The sequence below is a fragment of the Stigmatopora nigra genome, chromosome 8, assembly GCF_051989575.1.
Source record: "Stigmatopora nigra isolate UIUO_SnigA chromosome 8, RoL_Snig_1.1, whole genome shotgun sequence".
Classification (NCBI taxonomy): Eukaryota; Metazoa; Chordata; class Actinopteri; order Syngnathiformes; family Syngnathidae; genus Stigmatopora; species Stigmatopora nigra.
In genome coordinates, this window is record NC_135515.1 from 7,891,737 (window position 1) to 7,919,188 (window position 27,452).

Genomic DNA, 27,452 nt, shown 5'->3' on the forward strand with positions numbered 1-27,452 from the left:
GGAGACGCCGATTTGACTTACGGCTTCCAGCTCCTGGTTGCGGGAGCGGAATCTTTCCCTTTGGCTGGAGATGATGGAGAGAAGAGAGTCCATCTGAGCTTGAGGAAGCTCAGCGTGGACACCAGGATCTGATTAAAAAAAAATAAAAAAACATTCAATGGAAAAGGAAGGAATGTTCAAGCATCTTACTCTTTAGTTAGTCATTAACTTGTTCAACTTTTAGGATGCATTTGTATGAGGTTTTGCACCATCACCTGAGTTGTGAAGCAAGCAAAACCATATCACCAAATTGATGTCAGATTCCAAGTTAAGCACAGAAGATCATTTTTTTCTGAAAAGGATGACTTATTTATCTATTTACATTGGTACTTATGTGGCCCAAAAATCTGTAAAATTGAGAATGAAATAGTAATTTCTTTGAAAGTTGAAGGTCCTAAGTGCCAACATTTGGAGTGAACACTCTCACAAAGGGTTCAAATGAAATCAATTCCATATAGAAGGCCATTGTGTGACCCCCAACTATTTCCTGGCAAAACTAGCTTAGCAATTTACCTTTTGTTCTCAACTGTAACACACCAGATAACTGAAATTCTACAGTTTGTTATGCTGTCCTCTTAATATTGTTGTCGGTACAGGAAGGGGGAAAAAGGGCCATACCGGCAAACATGGCAGTAGCTTCCTTAATAGGCTCAGGGATGTCGATGACCTCGGCACCGTCAGCTCCGGGTCGGGAGGACATGGCGTGCACGGTGCTCAGGTCGTGCTCCAACCTCAAGATGAGCTCCTTCTGCTCGGCGCCGATGCACACGGCTGCCGCAAATTCCCCCTGAAGCTCCCCGTAGCGCCCTGTGGAGAAAAGGGGGAAAAAAAAGAAAAAAGACTTTTCACTTGAAACATCAAAACATGTCATTAATATCAAAAAGGCACTCACCTGCGGGAAACCGTCAATCACAGGCGGACAAACTAAACTTTAAAAGTACCTTTTTAAAAAAATGTTTTTCTCTGAGAATACTTGAAGGACAAACTCCCACGGCACACTTTTAGTATTTGTATAAAAGAGATTTACTTCAATTATCACACCTAGGGTGCATGTGAATAATAATAATGATGATGAATGAATCAAATGTCAATCATAACAAATACATTGTGAACGTTTCATACAGTGATATTGCTTTTCAATGTTGTAGAAGAAGGGGGGCGGGGGCCAGGGGCTGGGGGGGGGGGGACTGTCTTACAGTGCTGAGAACAAACAACATGATACATTTAGTTAATAGAAAGATATAAAGAAAGCAATGATACATGAGGAAACAAAGCAAAAAATGGAAGGAAATAGCAAGTCGGGGGTGAGAGAAGTGCTGAAAAAAATAGGGGTGGGGGGTCCGGGCATGGTCCGTCCGTCCGTCCGTCCCTTTTACAGTCATGCACACGCTCGTCAAACTAAGCGGTGGGTGGGGTGGGGGGAAAGCGTTAGGACTTCCACGTTGTTGATGAGAAAAATTCAAAACGCAACATAAAGCCTCGACGAGTATCTTAAAGCTTTCCAAAAGTTGTGGGGGAGGGCACAAAATCTCTCACTCTCCCCCCGGGTCATTTGGTTGTCAGTCTACACTGCGGCGGAAACTACGGGGATGGGGGGGGGGACGACAATGTGGACCACTACATCACTATTTGGCTTTTTGCTTCCTCTTCTTTTTTTTTTAAAAAAGTTTTTTTTTTGTGTGTCTTGGAGTTTTTTTTCTTGGTTGTTACATTGAAATGTTGAGCTCGGAAATGACGGAACAAAAGCAAAACAAAAAAAGAAGGAAACACGAGCAAAGTGAAGAGAATGGATGTGTGGATTGTGCTGTATTTTAAGGTGTGTATTGACTAGTGTGTGCTATGCATACAGCACCGCTGTATCCTGGGTTTGAGGGGTCTGGGGGGGTTGCAATTCCTTACAAAAAAAACCCACTTCATAAGATATATTCTAAAAGTATTAATATTATTACAAAAAACATCTTGAGGTTTTTCTCTCTTTTTTTCCTCCTTTTTTTGTGAGTTTTTTTTGTTTAGTTTTCCTGAATAGGGTGACCAGTGCTGCTGTCCAGGCGGCTTCCGTTACAATAATTCTTTCCCCCCCACCCCCCAAAAAAGAATAAGCACTACTTAAAAAAAAAAAAAACAGATCATACAGTAAAGCTTTACGAGTTCAGAAAAAACATGATATGATATACAGCATCTGTTCCACCTTTACAATGTTATTCGACAGTGTATAGAATCATCTGGATCTTTAAATTTGTAGAAAAATATCTGTGGATCATGAAAAAAAAGTCCTGAATCGTCCCTTCTCTCGTCCTGCCTTTTTTTCTAAACCAAAAAAAAGCACACTGTGACACTAAGTGACTCCGTAGCTACTTGACCTTTGACCTTTGCCTGGTTATTTACAATTTGCTTTTCTTTTTTTCCCTCCCCGGATAGTTGGCACACGTCAAAACCCGCAAAGACGTCACAGCGAAACCTGACACGGAACAGAAGGAAAAGACAAACCCGACATAAAATAAAATGCCCTATGAAGAAATTCAGTGTTTTTACAGTGTCTGCTGTTTTTTTCCCCGCGTGCTTCCTCCTTCATTTTGCTTGTTAGGTATATATATATATATATATTTATATATACACAATATCCAAAAAAATCGAGGAGGGAAATGTCTGATACGACCCCAAATGGGTCGGTCGTTAAGGACAACACGGGCTCGTTATCTAAGTACAGGTCCGTGGGGGGGAATTGGGGGGGCTGCGGTTCAGAGTGGACGCGGTCCACACGACGACATCACTTTTGGGTGCCCTGCTTGGCAGTTAAAGGCACAAATCTGATGATCGAATGTGGTTTTTGAAAGGGGAGGATGTGAAGGGGGGAAAGACGGTAAAAAATGGGTTAAGTGCTTAATAGAGAGAGAGAGGGAGAGAGGTTACAGTAGCCAGACGTGCCGTGTGGACACCTGGGAAAAAAAGAGATATGTTGATTTGTTTATGGGCTGGAAGAGTAAAGAACAGACGTGCTTGGATTGAAATCCTGTGCATTTTGCAGGTTGGATTGACAATATGGACAAAAGTAATGATTTTTTTTAGCGGTATGTAATAGGAAGCCTGATTAATAGACTCTTAATTGCATGTTCAATTTGACAAATTTCTTCTAGGGTTGTTTATCGGCTTCTATTTGTAAGTCATAAATATAAAAGATAAATGGTTTAGAGTAAAAAAAAATTTCTGCACTTCAAATCTTACGACAAATGCTCAAATTGAAAAGAATTAAAGTTATTAATAACAAAAGATTTAACAGAAGCTTTACACAATACAACACTTTTCTTGACCATTAAAATGTTTTAAAATGGCACTATGACATTAAAGCTTTTTGTTTTCTCCCAAAATAATTGCTTTTCTATTGTTTTGTATTAAATCAATCATCCTATTTAAAAAACATTGTGCTTTATGGTACAATATAAACAAGATAAATGACTAACAAAACCTAACAGTTAAGTCAATATACAATTCTTTTAAATTGAATTAAAATACCCTATTTTATAAGCGCCACTATGCTACTGCATTATAATATTTGTCCAATCCATTTGAATTGAAAGGGTTGGCAGCAATAATTCACTGCCAACCTCTCACAACCTAAATAAATTGGACATACATATCATGGACGGCAGTCAAATAGTTTACTATTTAAAAACTTTTCCCACCCAAAAAAATACTACAAAACGAGAACTCCCATTAAAAATGAATTGAACAATAACAACCAATAGGTCCAATTTATAAATTGAGATTAAAGCCATTAGAAAAATAGGAAGCCCATCAATGTATTATTATTTTTTAAAGCAACTAATTTTCAATAGTATATAAATTAATTAAACAAATTTCCCTTCATCCATTTTTACTGCCTACCAAAATCCCATTACTTTGTCCATATAGCATCCATGGATTTTAATGCACATGAGCAAAATTGTTGGTACGCTTCTATCAAAGAAAATGTACAAAAAAAAGGGAAATAACAGATATTGTACTTTTCCCACGCAGTACAAGTATAACTTGATATGATGCCATTTTAAAACGATATTACTCCTCCAAAAGACAATACCAACAATCTTGTCTGTCTGTCTTTCTTGTGCGTGAGTGCGTGCCTTCTCGGGGGGGGATTTTGAGCGAGAAGATCCTGGCTCGATACCAAATCAGGTGCTTACTAATTATATCTAGTCGAGCCGTGCTCCCGTTCTGTCACACGCAGTTAAGTTTAAGGACGCAGTTCATCGTGGATGAAAAAAACAAAAGCGGGCCCACGTTTTGTTTCCATTTTAGTGTTTGGCGGCCTGGCGTCTGTGCTTGGTTCTCAACCACTTTTCACAAAAAAAAAAGGCAGCCTGGGATGCAAACTCTAGTGTATAGTGTTTTTTACAGACCCTGTCCTAATAAGTGCTTTGCAATATATGGACTGCTATAGGTTTCCTTTCTGCATAATGGTAGGCTGGCTCTTCCTGCTAGCTGGTATAATTTTATCTAATCTCAATTTGGCAGATATGACCTCTTTTTCAACCTGCATTTTTCCTCTTCAGGTGATTCTTTCATTTGACCTATTTGACAACAAGCGTTCACCCGGACCTGATCGTGTGGTTAATGTGGGGGTCGGAGGGAGGGACAGGAGGGGATGGATTCTACCTTAAGACCACGTGCGGTGGCGGCGTCAAATACGCCGGCCAATCCACGTCTATCTTGATATGTTATTTCTATTCTCGAATCAACGCTCGAGGGCTGGGCGGCATAAAAGCGTGCCGAACGCATTCATCCGAAAAGGTATTGAAATGACACTAAACGTTTTTTTTTTTTTTCGATTCATGAATATACAAACAAATGAGAACTAGTACGTCTCTGTAAATAATAACCAATACTGCCGGCAGTCTATAACGTCTAGTAAAAATGTTACTTGCCCTCAGGAACAGTATAATAATCCCTTACAAAATAGACAACTCAAATCATAAGACATTAAATGAACATTACAGCACCTATAAATAAGCAGAATAAAAACCATAACTATAAATGCCAACAAAAAAAAAAAGCGATAAAACAGAGCTACAGTAAATCATCGTATTAAACTACGTGGTGAGAAGATTAATGTAATGGTAACGCGTCAAACAGCTTAAAAAGAAGGGTGTCAGTTGTGCACTAGTAGTGTGTGCAAGTAGATACGAAATATGAACCCCCCGACACTCATTGGAAACCCACACACGTGCACACCCATACAAACACACACTCACACACAAAAGGGGAGGCAGTGGGCTGACAGGCACTGAGGGCTTATGTGGGAAGAGGAGGAGGTGATATGCCTTCAAATTTGTAGTGTTTACAGTAGAATTGAATAGGAAAGAAAACAATTCCCTGGATATTACAGGAAAAACTAGGGGGTGGGAGAGAAAAGTGTAACGAGAGCTCATGTTAGAAACTCCAAAATTCATTGAGAAAGGAATAAACATCCTACCAAGAGGAGCTGGATAAACTAACTTTTTTTTTTTTGTAAATTGAACTCTGAGTGAATTGACCTCGACCCTGACTTTCATGCAGGCAGATAGAATATACAAACCCACATGAGACACACGCACTTCCTGATTTGGCCTATAAAAAGATGCGTTTTGTGAGGAGGAAATTAGCTGGTGGCAAGTGCCCAAACACACACATAAGCACGCAGACACAAGCGCACACACACGCGCACACACACACACACACACACACGCCCGAGCAGATCCAGTGCTGGGTCAAACTGTGAGGTGCACAACTTGAGAAAAACAAACAAAAACAACCCCAAAAAAGTATCATCAGCTACAGTACTACGTGAATTCATCGTATCGTATTTTCAACAATGCAACATAATTCCATCCTGATTTGGAGAAAACGAACCAAAAAGAAACAGTAACTTGTTATTAATCGCTTCTTGTCTTCTTATTTTGAAGTAATTCAAATGCTTCCTAAAAGTCCCTATTTTGTTATCTTTAGAGTCAGAAGACTGTGCAATCTCTTATTGGCAACCAAATTGCAATATGAACGAACAAAAGAAGAGCCAGACGGTTATTTATCTTTAAAAACAAAACAAAAACAAAAGGACGTAAAGGGTTTTTCCTTCTCTCCTCTTTTTCCAGACGTGAGTGTGTTTGTTAGGTGATCCTACTGGCCATTATATGGCTGTCAGCAGGATAGAGATGGGAGAAAAGGGGCAAAGGGGCAAAGGGGGGGTACACAACAGGTCAAAGTTCGTACATGGGTAACCATGGCAGCTCAGGCGCACCACTCTCTTAAGAGCGCATAGGAGTGAGATAGAAAAGCAAAAACGTGGCGCCCTCGCCGACGTAAACCCTAAAACGTACAAAAAAAACAACAAAAACAAACACACGCACGCGAGTGAGTGAAAAAGGCCAAGGGTTTGTAACAGTCACTCTACAGTGTGAAAAAAATGAGGCATCTCACTGAGTGAGGGGAGGTTTGTGGACACTTGGGAGGTGAGAAGAAGAGCGGAAAAACATCTTCTTTAAGAAAGTGAGCGTTCTCCTCAGAGAGTTCCTTCTTTCTCTCTTTTCTATCGTACAGTCAGCCGGTAGACAGCTGCTGCGACAGGCCTGGCCCGTCTTTTGACCCGGTCCGGGTTTCCGAGCCCGGCCGCGGGTCAGACCCCCGGCGCGAGGCTAACCAGTCTGGTGCACCAGTGGCTGGTGATGGGGCCTGGGTGGGGGGTGCTTGGGGAGGGGGGAGGTACAGCAGGGCCAGAGGCCAGCAGGACGGCTAAGTGCTTTTTCTCAGTACATACAAAAAAAAAATGTTTAAAAATCCGTTCAAAAGGAAAAAAAGGAGAGACACTTATGCTCTCTTATTTTGTTCTTCTAGGTTTTCAGTAAATCTTCTGTTTTAAGGATTTCGCCAACCACACGCTGTCGTTTTTTTTTTTTCCTCTTTTGGGAAAGCTGCGTGCTTCAAAAATGGCTGCTGAGCTTGACTTTGGCTGTGTCCGCTCTCCGACCGGATCGGAGCAGGGGGGTCCGAGGTTGGAGGTGGTGAGGTTTACGAGACGTGAGGGGCCCGAGGGTGGTGGAGGGTCGTCGGGGAGAGGGGAGCATTTAGAATTCCCACTCCGAGGGGTCCTCTTTGCTGGCGGCTTTCTCCAGCCGGTGAATGATGTTATTGAGGTTGGCCGCTTTTTTCTTGCGCAGATTGTTGTCCCTGGGGTTCCTGGCCGGGCCAGAGGGCGGGACGTTGGTGCCGGAGGCGGAGCTGCCGGGGGAGGCCTCCGTCAGGCTGAAGAGCCCCAGTCCGCTACTCGAGCCCGGCGGGATGCAGTCTAGCTGCGAAGGGGAATGATTGGAGCCCCCTGCTTCAGACTCCGCCTCCATGTCGTGGTCTTTGCACGCCCCCCTGTGATCCTCCGGGCCGGCGCCGAATCCCTGGCGCGCCTCCACCGTGCCCTCCGACTCGGTCCCGTCGCAGCTGTCCCCTTCTCCCGATTTGGAGCCACGGAGGGAAGGGGAGCCCCCCTCGCTGCCGGGTCCCATTCCTCCGGCCGCCTGGATTTCCTCGATGAAGAGTTCTCGTCGAATGCGTGACCTGGAAGAGACGTCGGAGCTCAGTGTCGTCGCGTGCCGCCTCTTTAACTCAATCGCCGCCGTTGGCTTTACGAAGCTGAAATTAGCAATGGACCCTGTCATTGGCTGACGGCCATCCTGATTCAAATGAATGGGGGGCGTCTAATATAAATAGTAGGATGAAAAAATCATCAAAAATATGGGACAATATTACGTTTTTATTTGTACAATTGGCTATAGGCTGGCATGTATTTTTTTTTAATGGAAAATATTTTGTTATGACACTGACCTGTAATTATGAAACCAGTTGATGACGGTACTGGTCTTCAAGTTGAGCTGGGAGGCCAGCTCCTCAATTGTCTTGGGCGAAGGGTAGGGTTTCTGTTGGTACGCCCGCTTTAGAGCCTCCTTCTCCTCGGGGCCCAGTACCACCCGGGGCTTCTTCAGATGTTGCTGCAGTCCCGGACTTTGAGAGCCTTGCACGTAGTCTGGCCCCACCAGGGCTCCGTCCACAGAATGGCTGTCGCTCAGGGAGCTCAGCCTCCTCTTCATGTAGGCTGCACAAAAAAAGGAAATGACGGGTTAAAATATTGATAACACTTGATTGATAAGATGGAAGGACAGGAGGAAACCACAACTAAGGTCAGGTCTGTGTCCACATACTTACTTGCATACCACATATTAATATTATGGCCTGTTTTATTCATGACCAAAAGCGCATAGTTACATTCCTTATAAAGGGTTTAATTCTATATGTTTTTGTTGTGTTTAGAAGACAACACCATTTCTATCAAGTTTTTAAACACCCACCCCCCAAAAAATATTGTTTTAATTTATTAAATTTGAAGAAAACGTCAAATCCCCCACTTTCAATTCTAATTTTGTCATTTTGCTCGCTTTTGTGAACGATAATAACCTTGCTCGGATCATTGTAAACGACTACCATGTATATTAGAAAGCAATAATATTCTGCCAAGCACCCTAACTAACACTAGATGGTGGTACTGTACTTCCCATGAAGGGTAACAATGATGCCTGCTCTATGTTCCACACAAAAAACAACTGTGGCAAAGCTCATTTTTGGCACCGGCGGCTACAAAAAATGAGCAGTTCACGGCAGCTTCACACTAGTTTGACATTTAGTCCACCCTGATACACGCTGCAAGATATATTGGGGGTGCAGGAGCAGTAGAGAGGCCCTCAGAGCAAGGTTAGAGCACACTAAAAAAAGGCTAGCTGGCCCCTTGCGGGCGGGTATCGCAAAGGTGAGGGGGGCCAAACACGTTACTGCGACGTAGGTCCGTCCGTGTCTTTGCCGGCGGGTCGGCTCTGGGTCAGGATGACTGCCCGCTGCTATGGGCACGCTTTGCATTGGGGTCAATACACCCAAACGAAGCTGAAAGGAGAGTCACCCCTGAGCGCGCACTATCAAAACAACGAATTATCTCGCTGGTGCTCGCATTCCATCCATGAATTTGGGAATGTTGAAAGCTGACAGAAGAAAAAAAAACAACAACAACGGGGGTCATAATGGCGCCCATCAAAGGGACGAGAAAGCCAGACGGCGTCTTGAGGGAAGCTCCAAACAAAGATTAAAAAATACAAGTTTATAGACTGATGATTATTACGATGATGACAATGATGAAGAGGAGTGCTGATGACTGTGAGTAAGCAGGCCCGCGGCGGTCCCCTAGCTGTCACATCTAATACCGTACATGATGCCTGGCGCCCTGATTGCTACTGACATCACACCAAGATGACTGTGATCTGCACAACATGCTCGCCTGTCCTGCTGCACAAAGGATATTTTGCCCGTGCAGATGTGCACGAGTGATTCAGTCGGCCTTTTCTTCCGTATATATTGATCCCATAAACGCAAGTCGGAGCGAGATCTCTTGTGTGGACGGACGGTTGCATTCCGACTCTTCTAACCCCGGAGCTTTTTATACACACCTTTCTTCTCCAGTCGCTTCATGTCCATGAGTTTCTCCACGCTATGAGGGTCCTGGAGCCACAGCTGCATACGGACAAAGGGTTCTCTGCCCTTCAGGCTCAGCTTGTGCCAGGGTTTAGGTCGGGCCAGCAGGTCTGATACAGAACCCTGTGTCAGACCTAGGATCGTCTCACCGAACAGACGCTGGCCTGGTTGAAAGAAGAAAAAAAAAAAAAAACTATATTATTATTCTTATTTGTGACAGAACCCCTCAAATTGGCCCCCCACCCCAAACAAAATGTAAATATATCGCTTCCGCTGTCCGTTAGAGAGCAACATAATATGACACCGGTTCAGGTGACATACTATGTTGGATATTTTGTCAACATTCCGTTGTCCTAGTGGAAAAATACTGTCATATTTAATAATGAAATAATTAATATATATATACTAGCATTACACTAATGCTAGTATTATGGCGCAACAGACATGCATGTGTATTGCCTTGTTGATGTGCAGTTTTCCAAATGGTTGCTAATATTTTGTGGTAAAATATGAGTGAGAGGTCAAACGTTATTGTAATGGGCAAAAAATAAAAAAGATGACATTAACAAATCCCCAGGATTACTAGAAATGGACCTCTTACCGAGGTTGTTGTCCGTCAGCACCTCCTTCACCTTCTTGGTAATAGCGTAAGTATCCAGCTCAGGAGACATGGCCACCATCTCCTGAATACTCAAACCCGAGTGACCGGGTATGGGGAGCGGAGTGCCGAGCTGGGAGTCCCCGCAAGACGTCTCGTCGGCGGCTTGCTTGAGACCGGACGACTGCGACGAGGTCAGCTCGCCGGTCAGTCCGTTGACGGACTCTTCGGCCGAACTGAGAGGCGACTCTGGAGCGGGGCTGCAGCTGGCCGACGTTTTGGGAGTACCTTCTGAATACGGACAGAGACAAAAGGACCAGAGCAAGAGGGAGTCGGTCAGGAGACTTGTGCTCACATTATCCACTCCTTTTGTAAGCTACGAGGGATTCGATTCCTATTTAAGGAACGGCAAAGGTCTTTAAAGTTCTAGTTTGTATGTTTTTTTGGGCTGGCTGCTCTCGCCTTCATCTCCCTGTCTAGGCCTTTTGCAGTGCTGCTGCTGTGCAGCTCAGCAGGCTGGAAGAGAGCAGTCATGAGGAGCTGTCAGTGTACATTAGCTGCTGTTTACACCCCCAGAGAGAAACACAGACACGCACACGCACGCACACGGAGCTGCCATCTGGCGCCGCAACACTAACTTGTCGATGACATGACAAACCAGCAGCTTGCTGGCTGACACTGCCGCAGCGCAGTGGATTGGGGGAGGCAGTGGCGGTGGGAGAGGAGAAAGAGGAGGAGGAGGAGTCACACCAGCGAGGATACGTGTGGGAGAACGCGAGGTCAGATGGGCCGAGGGAGGGGAGATGGAGTGATTGACAGATGGACGCCAGCGACTGGCCTCTGACTTTAATCGGGGCTTTCCGTTGCGAGTAAAGAGCTGGCGTGAATCGGGGATGTGTGCCGCTTGCCGGATTTGCCTACCTTGGTTCTGAGCTGCTTGGACGTGTGCGTTTTGCCCCTGGTCGCCATTCAGCCACGGCTGCATGCGCATGTACGGCTCCCGGTTCCTCTGGTTTAGCTTGTTCCACGGCTTGTTTCGAGACAGACCGTCGCTCAGGATTCCCTAAAGCGTGCATATGACTCAGTCAGATATGATTGGCTTCCACAGTGTGGAGAGAAGGCCGGCGACAAAAACCCACCTCTTTGGAGTCTTCCTGGTTGTGGTTCTCGTCTCCCACCGCAGACCTGCGGGGGTCCGTGTGCATGCTGCTCCACCACTGCTCCCTCCAGTAGCCCACCCCTCCCGCCGCGTTCCCGGAACGTAGCGAACCCTCGGAGCTTCGGCCCTGTCTGAGAGCGCCGTCCGATGACGTGTCCATCCCCGAAGAAGGCCTGCCCTCCCTTTTGATGCCGGAGCTGTAGTCCAGCACCGGGGACGGGGAGGAGGGGGACGACAAGTGGGAGGTGGGAGGCTTCTTGAGGGAGAGAGCCAGGGGGTTGTATGGGGGCAGGGGGGCAGAGAGCGTGGAGCTCATGAGGTCTCTCTGAGCCAGTGATGCCAGGGAGGACGAAGAAGAGGAGGAGGATGAGGCTTTGAGGATGGGCTCCAGCGCAGCCTGCTGGGCCTCCATCTCCCTGCGAGCTTGCTCAAGGATGGAGCGGATGGCCTCATCCGACCCGCTGCCCCCTCCGCCGCCGCCGAGCCCGCTGCCGCCCCCACCTTTCAGGCCCGCGTACGAGGGTTGCACGTGCGACAGATCTGACAATAGACAAAGGGGTGGAAAGGGAGAAAAATCAAAATAAACGTCAAGAGGGTCCAGAAATTGGCTGGATTTGCCAAAAGAAAGATTTGGACTCACCTGCTTTCTGCACCTGCAACTCTCTCTTGGCTTGCTCTAAAATGGACTTGATGGTTTCATCGGAACCGGCGTCTTGAGTGCGGACGCGAGCGGTGATGTTTCCTGGAAGGAAAGAAAAAAAAGAGGGGGAGAGGAAGAGATGAAGACGAGAAGGGAAGCCAACTATGTGGAGATGAAGATTTGAATTGATCACAAAAGATTGCGCAACACCGGGGGCGCCGCCGGTACCTTTGGGAAGCACAACATGCAAAAAAGGCACTCCACGCGGGCAAACTAGCTTTTGAAACCTCTGAACGCACGCGTTACCATCGCGGCCCATTTGTGGCAGCCCGCCAATGGGTTGACAAAGCACACACACACACGTACGTATACATACGTAGTACATACGTAGTACAGATACAGTTCACCCTTACACAAACATGCCACACGGACAGAACGTGCTTGAATGTGTGTGTGAAAGGGGACAGACCTGCGTGTGAAGCTGTATTGGAGAGGGCTCTCCGCTTCGGAACATCCTGAAACACTCGGCTAAGCTGAGGCTGGCCTGAGCCCTCTGTTAAAAACAATATACCACACACTATGTTATAGCACTTGTGGGTTGATTTCTTAAACGCTGCGCTACTGGAATGTGGTTCCCTAATAAGTTAATGGAATGCGGGGGGGAGCTAGGAAATGTATTGATTGTCATTGAGTGGGGGGGTGGGGGGCACTGTGAGCTTAAACTATGAAGACACAGGTGTCAAACTCAAAGCCTGAAGTCTGGCCTGCCATATCATATTGTAAATTATACACTCTATGACTTAAAATAAAAATAATTTAAAGAGATAAGTTAGACAATATTTGTCATTTTTAAAAATTAAATAAATTTTCTCAGATTTTTAATTTAAAAAAACAATATTTACTTTTTCCTCCTTATTTTTAAAATATGGAAATAAAAAGTCAGATTAAAAAAATTAAAGACTGAAAATATTTGCTCTATAAGAGAATATTTACAGTTCTTGGTCTGTTTAAATAAATAAAAAATACACAACACAATACAGTAATTTGCTATTCTGAGGCCAATAAAGTAGATAAAAATCCAGATATTTTAGGGGTCGGCAATTCATCCAGTCGATTAATTGTCAATTAATCTGGTCGGCCCCAATTGGCCGACCCAAGGAAATCACAAATCCGACATGGCCAAAACTAATTTTGACATCCCTGTACTAAGACAGTAGTGTGTGACATAAAGACAATAACATCTGCAGGCCTTACTTTAGCAAACTCTAAGACAAGGTGGTAAACTCTCCAGCATTTTTTTTTGTGTCCCACCGAGACCAGCTTTCATCAAAAATGTCCTGATGCGTGAACAAAAGCAGGCCCGAAGCAATCGAATCTAGCCGCAGTTAGCGGAACCCCAGACTTCTTCCTAGTTCCCACCAAATCGATGCTATTGATGTGTGAAAGGTTTATGTATTGACTACAATAGCTAGGAGAGGCTCCTGGGATGAGTGTGTGCGGCGGCTTTAAGAACTCGATGACACACGGATGTTGGGACGGAATGAGGGTTGGGAAAGAGGAAGAAGAAGAAAAATATAATGGCCAGTCCTTATTGACAAGCTGATCAATAGATGTGTGCGGGGCTGTTCACATACGCGCACACTCATGCTGGACACACACATACTTTGTGAACAGAGTACACACTAGGCATGGGCTGATGGGACTACCGCGTAATGCAAAAAAAACGTAGTATGATCGCAAAAAGAATGCAACTATTTTGAGTGTATCTATATTTTGGTCAGTTGGGAAAAAAGGGCCAGAAATATAAATAATATTGCGCTGGAAAGCATGTATATTTTGTAAGATGACCATTTGAAGGTACTTTTTAACAATCCAACTTTTAAATGGAGTGAACAAAACGCATCATTGGTCAAGCTTAAATGTGGTAAAGTATAGAGCTAGAATCGAAAATGATCATTTAAAATACAGAATTTTCAGACTACAGGTATAATTTGCAGTAGTAAAAAATGGTTAAAAAAACATGTCTGACTGGAGTATAAATTGAATATTTGGGGTTTTTAAAATATATATATATATATATATATATATATATATATATATATATATATATATATATATATATATATATATATATATATATATATATATATATATATATATATATAAAATCCAATATGAATTTCACACAAAAATCACACTAAAGTCTACTAAACTTAACTATTAAAAAATGTCGACTTATATTCCAGAAAATACGATATGACCAAAATGCCTTCAATTTACTTGACTTACTGTACTATTGTTAAAATCCCACTTGGACCTTTATAACCTGTGGATCTGCTCATTCACGTGGGTGTTTACGGTTAACGATACCTTGACTTGTCATACCATCGAACCGGTTATCGGCACATGCCTAGCGTTAGGACAACCGCGGAGAGACGTCCAAACTCACCACGTTGCCGTCCCTGGATGCTGCGCAGGGCCAAGATGTTTTGCTCGTCGGCCAGGAACTGCCTCATCTTGTGGAAGGGCTCCTTGCCGCGGATGGTGAGCTTGTTCCACGGTTTGGGGCGGGCCAGGATCTCGCTGACCGAGCCTTGGGAGAGTCCCAACACGTAGTGGCCGAAGACGCGCTGACCAATGTTGTGTTTGATCAGCTGCTCTTTCACCTGCCGGGCAATTTCCGCCGTGTCCATGTCCTCCCCGTCCAAAACGCTTCCCGTGGTGGCGTCCGAGTGACTGGGGGAAGGCGAGGGCACGCTGCCCGCCGTGCCGTTGCCGTTGACGGGAGCCATGTCCGGGCTGGCCGGGGGCGGTTGGGGGCTGCTGGCCGCCAGGGGGATGGCGGCCGACCCGCAGCCGGGAGTGGAGGTAGGAATGGAGCCCAGGGTCGGGGTGAACGGGGTGAACAGCAGGGCCCCGCTGGGGATCCCGGATGACTCCTGCAAGGCTTTGGAGTAGAAGGTTTGCAGCAGCTGCCTCTGAATCAACGAGTTCAACGCCATTTTCCCGCCAACTAGCGGGAAAACTGGCGAGTAGAAGTCCTGTCCAATGCCCGTGGGAGTGAAAGGGTGCGTTTCGCCGCTGCTGTTGTTGCTGCTGGTGGTGGTGGTGGAGGAGGAGGAGGTGGTAGAGGAGGAGGCCGCGATGGTGGCAGTGTTGAGGGCATCCCTGTGAGTGCGAGACATGGAAGGCTGCGAGGAGGAAGCAAGAGAGGGTGGGGGCGAAGACGAGGGGTCGCTGGGTTCCTCCTTGGGTGTCATCTCTTCTGTCCCTTTCCGCCCGGCTGGCCCTACAAGAAAGGTCAAAACACACCATGCATTATGGGGGGAGTCAACAAAAAAGGGGTTCCAAAAAGCAGCCGAAAAAACACAAAATGAACTCAAGTCCTTTCCAAATGATAGTCTTTTTCCTTTTTTGCCAACCCCCCCAGACAAAATGCCCATGCATTTGTGATTTCAACCTTTCTTGTAAGTCACAGCCTGGAAGGGGAACACAAAAAAAAACAAAAACAACAGGACAAACAAAACAATTGACAGTTCGTTTTTTGCTGGTGGATGGAAGCGGAGACGTCAAAACGGAGATCCTCAACGTCTCTTTGTCCCATTGCGGATGGCGTGTGTGATAAGTCCTTACTTTACTAATCATTTCCAGGGGAAAAATATCTGCAAACAATATTTATTGCCAAACAGAATACAAATGGCGTGTTGTGGGTCCTCGCGCTCAAAGTGAAGGTCAAACAGACGGAGTTTTCACATTCATCAAAACAAATACTAAAAAAGAAAAAAACTGCAACGTGCCCCCCCGCCCACCTCTGATCTTTTAACGAAAAGAATCTATCTTGATGATGGGCTCAGCGAGTAATATTATTCAAACGCATAACCATTGAGACTTAACATGATTGAGCGAGACAGTAGGCTCCCGTTACTGTGAATGTTAATCAATTCTGAGCTACTCAGCTATTCAAGCCTAAAGCTATGACATTTCAAACCCATAAACACTGTAGCGGTGGTCCTGATGCAAGGGAAAGGGGGGGGGGGTGGCATAGTACGGTGTCCTCATTTTTGGTGTTGTGCAACTTTATCACCCTTTAGGTTGACCTACTACTGTTGATTTCACTCGTTGAAGATGTTTGTGCGTGGGCTCCATAGAAAATCTTTTATAGGACATATTTTCAAAAGTCGGTCTTAAGTATTCTCAGAGAAAAAGACTTTTTTTTTAAATATATAAATGAACTCAGAACCTTACTTTAGCTGTCAAGTAGCCACCTTTCAACACTTACCGCTCAGCTCGGCGTTGGCTATACGCAATGCGGCGCTCTCCGATTGAAGTCTACGGTTCCTCTCCAGCAACAGTACCTCCATAGGTTTGGATGAATCCTGATAATGAGAAACGCATATTAAAAGAAAAAAATCTCATTCCCATGCTCATGATGACTATATGCGTCCAATTATCCAATAATTCCATGTCACAATTATGGAACAAGGATCAAGGGAGTCAAGTCATTAGGACACTTACCTGCATGGACTCTGATGTTCCAAACTCGACAGACTTGAGAATACTGAGGATATAAGAGACAAAACATGTTGAAGAACCGCAAATGACAATGAGGAAATTAAGCGGTGTGGAGACCAATGATATCAAGCTTCAAAAATAAAAGCCTCGCCATCAAATGAGGACATTTTTTTGTTCCGCCTCAGCGACAGCAAGCGGACGCAATAAATTGTTTTAAAGCTCCTCACCCCAACTCCTTCTTCACCTCTTCGTAGTCTGCTTGCTTCTCAAGTTTCTCCTCGAGTTCCTAGGGATGACAAAGAAGGTCAAAAGTGGCAAAAATCCAAAGAATGAATTGTTCCCTAAAAAAAAAATCAGGGATTTTGTCATTGGTGTACCTTGAGGATGGTGGTCTTGCTGCTGAGCTGCTGCTCCAGCTGTGCGATCTGAGTGCTGGTGGTCTCACGGAGTGTGGTCAGGCTGGCCTGCAGTCTCTGGACGTCCTCCACCAGTTGTGCGCTCTCTCTTTCTTTGGCCCTGAGCTCCACTTCCAAACTCGAGTGCGATGATGCCACTTCTGTGGGGTGCTCCTGCAAAAACAACCATATATATATATTCAAAATGCACATACATCCAATCATTTTGGGAGAAGGTTCACTCCCTTATCTGTGCTATATCAAGATATACAATCACCAAATACTGTTTTTCTATCTGAATATTACATTGTATGACTGAAGGAATTGAAGTTCCATCATATGAAGAATGGCTGTCAATAATGGACGAAATATTTCAATAGTATCACTCTCACATACGTGCATATGTAAATTGAAGAAAAAAATTGTTTAGGAAAAACTGAGGGAAGTAGGTGCCTTATCAGGAAGAATTTGTCCAATAGAATTTGTCCTTACTGATCATCATAAAGTCTAACAGGCTGTATATTTATACACTTTTCTTTTTAATTATTTGTATTTTTAGTATTGTCTAAGTGTAATATGCAACCTCATATAAGGGCAGTTATCGGCAGAGGTTGACAGGTATGCAACCGGATGTTGACTGTTTTTTGTTGTTGATATTTTTTCTTAATTTTAATAGTAGTAGTTAGTAGTAGTGGAACATATACATATATTTTTTTCTAACTGAAGGCCCTAGTCTACTGTACAAGTGTCAAAACTTTGCTATTTGGGATTATCAGCAAGCGGGCGGCGCTAAAGCCAAGGTCTTTGCGTGCTACAGCTGAGAAGTTCTCCGATACTATTTACAGAAGCAGTAATGAGGCAGGCAACTCCTCAAATAGTCCTCTTGCTCATTTAGTCAATGACCTTGGAGACCGATGACAACGGTAATCAATTAGAAGCCACTACGATGGGACCACCACTTCTGAAGTAAAAAGGCCGGCCTGATCTTACACTCTTCAATACGTCTTTGTCAGCCAGTCGGTAAATCAGCGCGGCGGCGAAAAAGGCGTTACCGTGTCGGGGTCGGCCTTGTCGGTGGGGCTGGCGGCCTGCTGGGATTGGTTACTCAAGGACAGCTGCTCCCGCAGTGACTCAGCCTCTCTTTGCGCCACCTCAGCTCGCTGCGAGGAAGACGAGAAAGGACGCAGTTCTTGCAGTCAAACACCATTCATTTCACTTTATGAAATCTGAATTCATGCATTATGTTCTCCTATGTGGACACATTTCAACAAAAACCCGCGCCAGCCCAGAGAAATCGTGGAAAAACTAGCCACTAACTTAACATAATGATGTGGCCCAAAGGTACCATTTCATTGAGGGCGATGTCGTTGATGTAACAATTTACTAACACTTTTTTTTTTTCATCCTGGATCAAATCAAGAGAATTAGACTTCATTTGGCACTCGTCAAATTCAGCCAATTTCAATACTGGCTCTATTCCTCTTGGCGGAAGCACAAAGGGATGTTTTTTGGTTTTGTTTGTGTTTTTCCTTGGGTTCAATAAAGTGAAATATTACATGGTCTGGGAAAATTGAGATGACACCCGCTGCCTGTTTTTTACGGCCAAACTGCCATGCTCCAGTCGGGAATCATCAGTACCGCGGGGTAAACACGCCATCATTAGGAGTTACAGGCAGTCGATTCCACGGCGTTCTAATTGCAAGCACATTGAGAAGCCGCTATTGACAAGGCGGGGAGCCGGACTGCCTCGTCGCCAGAGCAAAAGGCTGTTTTCCATTTTCTCCTTAGAAAAGCGTATAAAAAGTCTGTGGCTGAGCTGGAGGCCATGCTGTCATCGTCTGTAAACCTCAAATCAGAAGTGTGAATCGTGCATGTTTGTGTGTGTGTGTGTGTGTGTGTGTGTGTGTGTGTGTGTGTGTGTGTGTGTGTGTGTGTGTGTGTGTGTCTGTGCGTGTGGCATTATTATCATGGCGAGTCCTAACCTTTAGGCAAATATTAACATTACATGCCCATGCTAACCCTTTAGCCACAAATCAGACTCCTGGGCTAATAATGAAAGTTAACAACAATGACATTAACAGATACCAAGGGAATATTTACAGCACAAGGGCAGAGGGCGTGCTAAGGGGCCTGTTTGAGCCGGATGGGGTTAGTGGCGTTGTAATAAATTAAAAACAAACGAGAGCAGGGCAGTAAATATAGAAGGCTATGAATCATGTCCTCGAAGTTTTGTGTTGAGACGTTTAGGCTTAAAATCAATTGATACACTAGATTTTGTGTTTTATTATTAGCAGACGTTGGATGTGGATGACAAGTTTTTGGTCATTTCCCAAATCTAAACCCCATTAAGACCTGGACATACTTCCAAATGACAATTTGGGTCATGCAAATGAACATTTGGTACACAAATGTTGGCTAAATGACCCAAAAATGTGATATGGCAGGTTTAAATGATCATTTTGTTTATACTATTAATCTTTTTTTTGTAACAGCATTTAACATTGATAACCACTGGCGTCCAATTCATTTTAAACAGGGAAGATTGGTTGCCAAAGATCATTTTCCATCGGCCTCGGCAAAGGCATTCCGTGAGAGTTAAATTCCGATTGTACTTTAATCAGGGCATTTATGCGTTCATTCATGTTTCAAACACCTGTGAAGATTATATTGTGTTCAATAAACGCTAGATATATCATTTTGTTTCTTCTTCAAAAGATAAGAAATCATGAAATAAAGGAAAGCATTACTATCTCAATCATTTGAGGGTCATTGTGTTTACCTGATTGGCTCGCTCAAGGTCTGTCATCACCATCTCAATCTCGTCGGCCCTGAGAAAGACATTCAGTTACAACAGCGGATAGATATCACATAAGCAATACAACAAACGGTAAACAAAGCCAGAAAACGGCAGACGGACAATTCTCAATGATTTTTGCCGAGCAACTGCCATTTACACAATGACAGCACGGCGGCCATTAAACTAGCGTCTACATTTCACCTTAATCCACTGATTGTGAACTTCATAACCCGAGCAGCTTGTATGTGTACGTGCACGCATGTAGTTAAGCGTGAGTTTCTATGCGCGCATGTAAGCCCCTGCTAAAACCTTAGCCACACTAAAACAGAGGGATTACATTAATAGAGCTCTAAATCCTAATACAGCAGACTAATCTGCTATGAAGCTGTGTGATTGTGTCAGACTAATGGTCTGCATGGAGGCCACCATTCACCTCTCACTTGGGAGAGGTCAGACACCAGGATGGCCCTTCAACTGCTGTTGTATTGTTTACTTGGACAAAACTATTTGATGAGTTCCTATAAATCATTGACCAGAGGTTCCAAGGTTAGATAGAATGACGATCCATAAAATCTGGTCTGATTATCGATTATAAATCGGTTACAAATTTAGGGCCTATTCACAGCAGATAAGTCTATAGTTTGCTTTTTCTGGTCCGGACCAAATAAAAATGTGTCATTTTTGGTGTGATGCAGTTCCTGTTTACAATTTCCACAAGAGTTTGAGGTTTTTGATAATAAACATACATCGCCAAACATTGTAAGACAGTAAAGTACATAAGTAAAACACCATGGAGCTAAAAATCATAAATGCACTGGCACTTTTATGTGTAATTTCCAACATAGTTCTTGTATTGGCATCAGTGCAAAGTAGACATTCTGTTCTGCACCAGGTAGAACCCCAACTCATGTTAGCCAACGTACTGCTATCAACAGATAATGACGCCAACCAAACAATATTTCCCATAATGCCTGCGGCTATGAAAACCTGTTCCGTGCAAAAAGGTGTCATTTCTCAACTGGTTTGAACCAGTGCAGTCACTTTCCTATATATATAAGCTGCAGTAAAACCTAGTATGACTTATGGCAGTACTATTTGTGCAGGGTTGCAAAATGCAACATTAAACGATGCCGTGATAACGTCTATTTTAGGAAACTTTTCGCGTTTGAATAAATTTCTTGTTAATAGACAAATTTATGAAAATCCAACCATCCATGTGTACTATAGCGCTTAACCTTCATTGAGGTGGTGGCTGGGTGGGCTTGGAACATACTGGGGGCATATTATCGTGAAAATGAAATGACCACAATTATTCACGCCCCAGGCAAACCCAGTTTAAATACAAAAACAGCAAAAAGATGTTACTCATATCATTAAATGAATAATTAAGTCAAAATTTTAAAGGATGCAAAGCTCATTAGCTGCTTTGACAACCATAGACTATATAAAGAGCCATAATCTAAATCTATGAGAAATTCCATTCAACCTTTATGTTCTGGAATCCTTTGATAGCAAATCAAAGGCTCACACAACTTTTTGTGTGTCACACTATGAGAAAACAGTGTTATATCCCATGGGCGTTCATACTACCGATTTGAATGTGTTTAACAAAACAGACATAGATGATATTAGGTCAACAATGTGCCATAGGCGATGCATAAAAAAAATGCGCCTGATGAGAGCTTTTTTACTTTCCCCTTTTATTCTTTCCCTGAGAGTAAAAAGGATCTAGTGTGCATTTAGGCAACATTATAGTACGCTACCTCACCAGCTTTTATCCTGTCTTAAACTATAGCGTGTGCGCGCGAGAGCGAGCGAGCCGCCTGCGCGTTATCACGCGCACACGTGAGGTCAGAGCCGACAAGCCAGAAAAGCTTGTAATGGAGAGCGTTTATGGATATCGTAATGCAACCCAAATACGCCCAGCGCGCCCGCTCCAAATGTGATCATTTAATCAAAGTACAGATGCACAAAGTCTTCTTAAATAACCTTTGGATTTGGCTTTATTTGGGAATTATAAAGGCAAAGCTAGAGGCTGAGGGCCAAAGCAGATCACAGGGAAAGGATTTTCGCCCTATTCTGATGCTCGGCCGATCGGGCAGGCGCGGAAAAAGGGGTGTGGCCATCCCTCAGCGTGCTGGCAGCCAAAATGAGAGGTCGTCGTGTTAACTCATTGGCTGCCATTAACGACGATAGACGCCCAAAATCCCTTTGAAACGGGAGGGGGGTGGCGCTCCGGCTCAAACGGATTGGACGGAAAAATGATCCATGGGATTATGTGAGATTTTTGATTAATCAAATCTTTCACGGCAACATCTATCAATATTGATGTCCCATATTAAAGGCAAGGACTTGGGACATGTAGGTTATTCTATTATTATTGCCCACTGTAGTTGATCACTTGATAATGTCCAAAGACTATTTTTCGATTATATCATCATAAAATTGGGTGATTTTCACTCCTAATATCTAATTACGACTAGAACCTCAAAATCAGGTGACCCAGACTTGTGCAAAAATATGAAATCAGGACATTCCTAGAGAGGCCGTCTAGCAGAATTCAAGGTATTAGAAGTTACGAAAGAAAAATCCTGTACAGACAGAGCGATGAGATGGAGGAGCTTTAGATCACAGTCCAAATGCCACAGTGACAACAAACATGCACTTTTGGAAGCATTTTGATGTGCACAGTGACATCAGTCCTGGAGGTCTGAGAAGCCCAGAGCCTTTAAGCTCTTACTGTACTTCCACCATTTTCATGTGTGTCTCCTTTCAGCCTACTCCATGTCTGTGTGCTACTCTCCTACTATCCTTTTCTCTTTGCCCCGGTCCTTGTCCTCAGTGCCGGCAGGATATTCCTCGATTTAGATTTTCATTTCCCTCCTCTATCACCCTGTGATCCCTTCTTCCTTGCCGTAGCTTCCAGACCATAGCTTTCTCTCTCTCCCTTTTTTATTTTTTTTTGCCTTCCAGCCTTCATCCCTCCATTCGCTTTTCTTTCCTTTGCCTTCTCCACATTGCTTTTTCACAGCACGTTACCTTGGGGATTTCAAGCAGGCTTAAAAGGAAGCTAGTTGAGAGAGTGCGACAGTGTGTGTACCTTTTAGCCCACTCAATAGTGTGTCTGTGTGTGTGTGTGTGTGTGTGTGTGTGTGTGTGTGTGTGTGTGTGTGTGTGTGTGTGTGTGCGTGTATTTGATATGCAAACAGGAAATATGTACAAAGTGCTCCCTAATCACCAACAATTTTGTTCCTCCTCAAATGGACCCTCAAGCCTTTACGCACAGATAAAACTAGTGCACCCACGCACAGGAAAACACGCACGGCACCCCGCGGGGCCGTGGATCAATACATCATTAATCTTTAATAGTGACTAAACGGGTAAAACGCAGCCAGGCAGACCCTCAAAGAGCTACATTTCTGCTTCACACACACATGGGCGCCGCAACATCGAACAAATTCATGTACATGTGTGTGTGTGTGTGTGTGCGCTTTAAAAGGCAGATTACCAAAATGCACCAAGAGGATGGCAGATTTGTCACGCAATGGCCTCCTTTGCGGCAAGTTCAGAGCAAGTGAGCGCGCACGGATGCGAGCGCTCGTGTGAAAACGGGCGCACGTACATGCACTTTTTTTTTTTTTTGCGGTGCCAAACTGTGAATCAGTCAAAGGGTTAAAAGTTGTGTTCGGCCAAAACACTGGCGATTTGCTCAGCCAAGCAGTAAACGGGGGGAAGGACTCCAAGGACTGGGAGGGTGCAGGGTTAGAGAGGGTTTGTGTGTGCTTTAAAGCGTTGCATTAAAATTTCAGATCACAGCACGCCACATAGTCAAGGACCCTGACTGCCTCGGGCTCACGAGTGAGCGAGCGAGTGTGTGTGTGTGGGTATGTGTGTGTGTGTTTGAATGCGTACATGAGCGTGCGCACGGATGTGTGCCGCCATGTGTTTATTATCCGATGCAAGCAAATGGGGCCTTCTACACAAAACGTGTTCCCTTACCCCATAAAAGAAGTAAAAGGAAGGAGTGAATGTGTAAAGAATGAGAGAAAAGAGTACAATTTGGCCATAGGCGAAGGAAAATGCAAAGGGGGTGACGGCAGATTGTCTATAGAAGGTATTGATTGGCGCCATTGCACTGTGCAATCTTCCTGTGGACTTTCCTCTCATAAACAGATCAAAAAGATAGTGGTTTGATGGAGGGAGAAGTAGAGAGGGGGAGAAAAAAATTGTGTGGGGAGGGAGGAGGGAATAGTTGGATCGATGTGTTTGTAACAGCCGGTCAATTTAACAACTCTCTTAATGGACAGATGAGGTGAATTTGGGACAAGGTGGAGAAGGGAAAGAAAATGCTGAAAAGCCAAGTTGATCATCGCAATGAAGGCGTTCATAAGCAATGGCTGTGTTTACATGGACATAAAAAACCTGATCGGAATCAAACTGCTTCACATACGCAAACCCATTTGGAATTATTTAACCAGATCAAATCAAGACCACCTACAGTTCTATTTTGAATGAGATGGCTGGATTATGTTAAGTGATAATCCAAAAATCAGTCTCTCGTCAAAATTTCAGACCAGTGCGACCTCACTACGCACGTTTGTGACGTCTGTTTCTGTTATTCGTGGAAAACTGTAGAAGCAGAACGAGAGGAGAAGAAGGCGGGGGCAAGACTTAACCGGTCTGAGACGAACATGTTGCAAGAGATATTTAAAGACTTTCAATTGTTGAAAGAGCCCATTGTTGAAAAACCAGACAGATACACAAAACAATACTATCGTTTTAAGCAGAGTGCGACATCCGAGTGTCCACAAAAACAGTGCATCCCATCATAATTTGTATCCAAACAGCGACCCTGCACATGTAGCAATTAGATTTGTTGAATGTGTTGGAAAGAATAAAATTGGGTAGTTCATTTTTCTTATAGTTTTTTTCTGACAAGCTTTACACTGTCAGATGTACTAACGTGGTCAATTCCACTTCCTCACTAAAGGGACAACAGGAGAGTGAATGTCAAAGTGGCACTTCACGCTGTGGAGTGCTGACAAGCAAAAGCTTCTCTTTTCATCTTCACCAGCGCCAGAAAGATCGATACTGATGGATTGTCGCTTTTCAAGTATCGGAACTACCTGATCTGGCAGCTCCCTCATCTGTCACAATCTCTATGAATCACAAGCTAGGGTTTTTCTGTTCTTTCACCAAACCAACCTTGGATATATGAAGATTTCTCTCCAGTCTTTAGGATTTTTATGAAGTTATTCAAAAATACCACCAAGTGAATACAAAGTGATCAAAAATGTACCCATGAGAGAATGATCTGCTAGTTCTCCCAGTCAAAATGGATTGGCTGTCTAGTGACATTATTGAAAGCCAATGAGGTCAATGTGGGTCTTATAAAAAGGTTCCTCAAGTTCCAATGTCACTTTTTGTGGTGTTTGAAACAGAAGAAGAGGAAAGGAATGCACATTTTATGTATTGCAGTGTAATGTGATTACCATCCCAAATCATTTGCCCCCTCTTTTATGCCAGTACATCAATTTCAAAAGCATTTAAAAAAGGGCAGGATTGAGGACATGAGATGATGAAATTAAAATCACACTCTTTCAATAAATCCAGTTTTTGACCACCGTGCCAAATTCTAATTGATTTGGATATTTGTGTTCACATCTGTGCTGTCCCAGCCCCTCCCCTACGGATCGTGTTTCACTACATTTGGGATTGCCGGGGAGCACTTTTGACATAAATACACGACGAGGAAATGCTATGCTCGCGGCGCCGGTGGCGGCGGCGGCTACGCGACGCATCGCAGTCCCTGTCGGTATTTACGGGGTAATGCTGGGATTTGGAGGCCGGATGAGCCTTGTGGGAGGCAATCCAGCTGTTCTCAGAGCAGAGGGAGTTTCCAGGCAAAGAGGTGCACAGAACGCGGTGATTATGTCAGTAACAGACTTTAGAGGGGGGATGGGGAGAGAGAGAGAGAGACACATACTTTGCTGAGGATTCCTCGTCGTATTTCGTCTTCAAATCAAAGAGCTCGGCCTGAGTTGTTTCAAGTGCTATTAAGAAAAAACAAGACAAAGTATTAAATGTGCTTCCATGTCATATTTCAAGGTTCCTTCAAGGTGGATTACCTGTCTGGAGGGACCGGGCCTTGTGCTCGGCCTCTTCCAACCGTGATGACATGGAGTCTTGGCTCTCCTGGAGTTTCCTAGTGTAGTGGACAAAAGACGTTTTAGAGCAGGGGTGGCACATGTTCAGTTTGGTTCGCGGGTTACGTTCATCTGGTTTATTTTTGGTCATGAAAAGGTAACTTAATAGCAATTAAAGATGAGCAAATTGGGCCTTGATTGTCATCAATGGCAGACAGGGAGTCCAATTTGGATCACTTCTAAATTACTTACAGGTCACTTTCTGTAAAATTTGAATCATTTCCTACTGATTTTAGGGGAATTTCCAGGTGTTCCCGTGTTTTAGTCGCTTCTCACTGGCTGCCATTGAAGTTTTGCAGTGCCCAAGTCAGAAAAAAAACCCCAAAACAAATGAGCTAAAAAGTCAGGCAGAAACCCCGCGCGGTCCGGATGAGACTTTTGGCCCTCGTGCCATATCTTTGACACCATTGGCTGAGAGTGAGAAAGCCCAGTCACAGATACTAGGGTCAATTAATCATAGGGTTCACATTTGGTTGCAACAGCAGCTTTTGCTCCATTTTCCCACCATTTCTCAAGTGTTTCTTCCCTTCCTAAAAAATCCCTCCAATGTAACCCCTCCTCATTAAGCAGCCCTATTAGGCAGGAATGTCTAGCCACTGGGGCACTCGGCACCGGGATGGGGGGGGGGCGGAGAGCGGCTTGGGAGGAAGCGGGTGGGGAGGCGGGCGCGGGGCCTACCAAAACCACAAGGATAAAATACATTCATTCTTAGCATATAAAAAGTTAGTCTGTGCTGAGAAATTGCCGCCGCGTGTGAAAACATCAATAATCTAGCACAAAGAGTGTCTTTATGGGACTCTTTGATCCCCCCCCGCCCTCCACCGAACCCCTCCCCGCCGAGCCGTCTCTCCCGTCATCTCCATTTTTTTTTTCCTGCCCTCAATTTCATCCTTTCATCTCCCTCCTTGAAGAAGGCACGTATCAGAGGTGCCATCCATTTACTGGCCTCTCCTACGCAGGAAGTGGGCCTTCAGTCAGACAGGAAGAAGACTATAAAACACTGACGTACAGGAAATGCAAAGGGGACAACTCATCGTCTGTGCTGTATGTCTTCAAATGGAAATGAGCTGATGTCATCATCATAACTAACACGATTGATCAAATAAAGGCAATGTCCATGGCAAGAGTTTCATTGTGTTGAAGAATATTAAAGTTCATTATCTAATGGGTGATTGACATCTTTGTGAAATTGGAAATAGGAACATGTTACATTTAAAGAGAAAATATCCATTCTGAAAATGTTCATCTCGTGAAACATTGCCTATTTTTGCAAAATTGGAAATTGTTATTGTGGTTTCTTGTACCTTCGATTAGAGGCACAAGATGAAGACTCAGTTTAAACAGATTCTATTGGTCTTAACTAGGTTTTTTTTTAAATGAGCAATTTCCTAGAATATTGCAAACTAGCCCTTTGATGATCTTAATGATATCATTTTGAAACTGTCTCTTAAACAACTCGAGCATGTTCTTTCTAACTCTAAAACGGCATCAACACTAACCAGGATAACCACATTTAACAAATGCCTTTGACTTAATGTGGCATCACAAGATAACATTTTACAGCAATAAAAAAAA

The 27,452-nt window shown here is 44.1% G+C and overlaps 1 protein-coding gene across 3 annotated transcripts in view; it reads right to left on the bottom strand.

The window, feature by feature from the left end:
- LOC144200119 (protein CASP-like) overlaps window positions 1–27,452 on the bottom strand; it is a 66,483-nt gene that overhangs the window by 1,447 nt on the left and 37,584 nt on the right. The window contains exons 7-23 of one of the 3 annotated variants that reach the window (XM_077722046.1): window positions 25,800–25,876; window positions 25,658–25,724; window positions 19,654–19,702; window positions 17,927–18,034; window positions 16,857–17,048; window positions 16,707–16,765; window positions 16,483–16,525; window positions 16,247–16,343; window positions 14,417–15,256; window positions 12,437–12,520; window positions 11,968–12,069; window positions 11,308–11,867; window positions 11,090–11,231; window positions 10,172–10,459; window positions 9,546–9,734; window positions 7,882–8,149; window positions 1,039–7,614 (exon numbers count right to left, since the gene is read on the bottom strand). In XM_077722046.1, coding sequence (XP_077578172.1) covers window positions 7,131–7,614; window positions 7,882–8,149; window positions 9,546–9,734; window positions 10,172–10,459; window positions 11,090–11,231; window positions 11,308–11,867; window positions 11,968–12,069; window positions 12,437–12,520; window positions 14,417–15,256; window positions 16,247–16,343; window positions 16,483–16,525; window positions 16,707–16,765; window positions 16,857–17,048; window positions 17,927–18,034; window positions 19,654–19,702; window positions 25,658–25,724; window positions 25,800–25,876 — 3,649 coding nt within the window. In that variant the 3' untranslated portion in view covers window positions 1,039–7,130. Of the gene's footprint in view, window positions 1–21; window positions 129–657; window positions 847–1,038; window positions 7,615–7,881; window positions 8,150–9,545; window positions 9,735–10,171; window positions 10,460–11,089; window positions 11,232–11,307; window positions 11,868–11,967; window positions 12,070–12,436; window positions 12,521–14,416; window positions 15,257–16,246; window positions 16,344–16,482; window positions 16,526–16,706; window positions 16,766–16,856; window positions 17,049–17,926; window positions 18,035–19,653; window positions 19,703–25,657; window positions 25,725–25,799; window positions 25,877–27,452 lie in introns of those variants that run through there. The other 2 variants (XM_077722047.1, XM_077722048.1) reach the window with 2 other exon arrangements.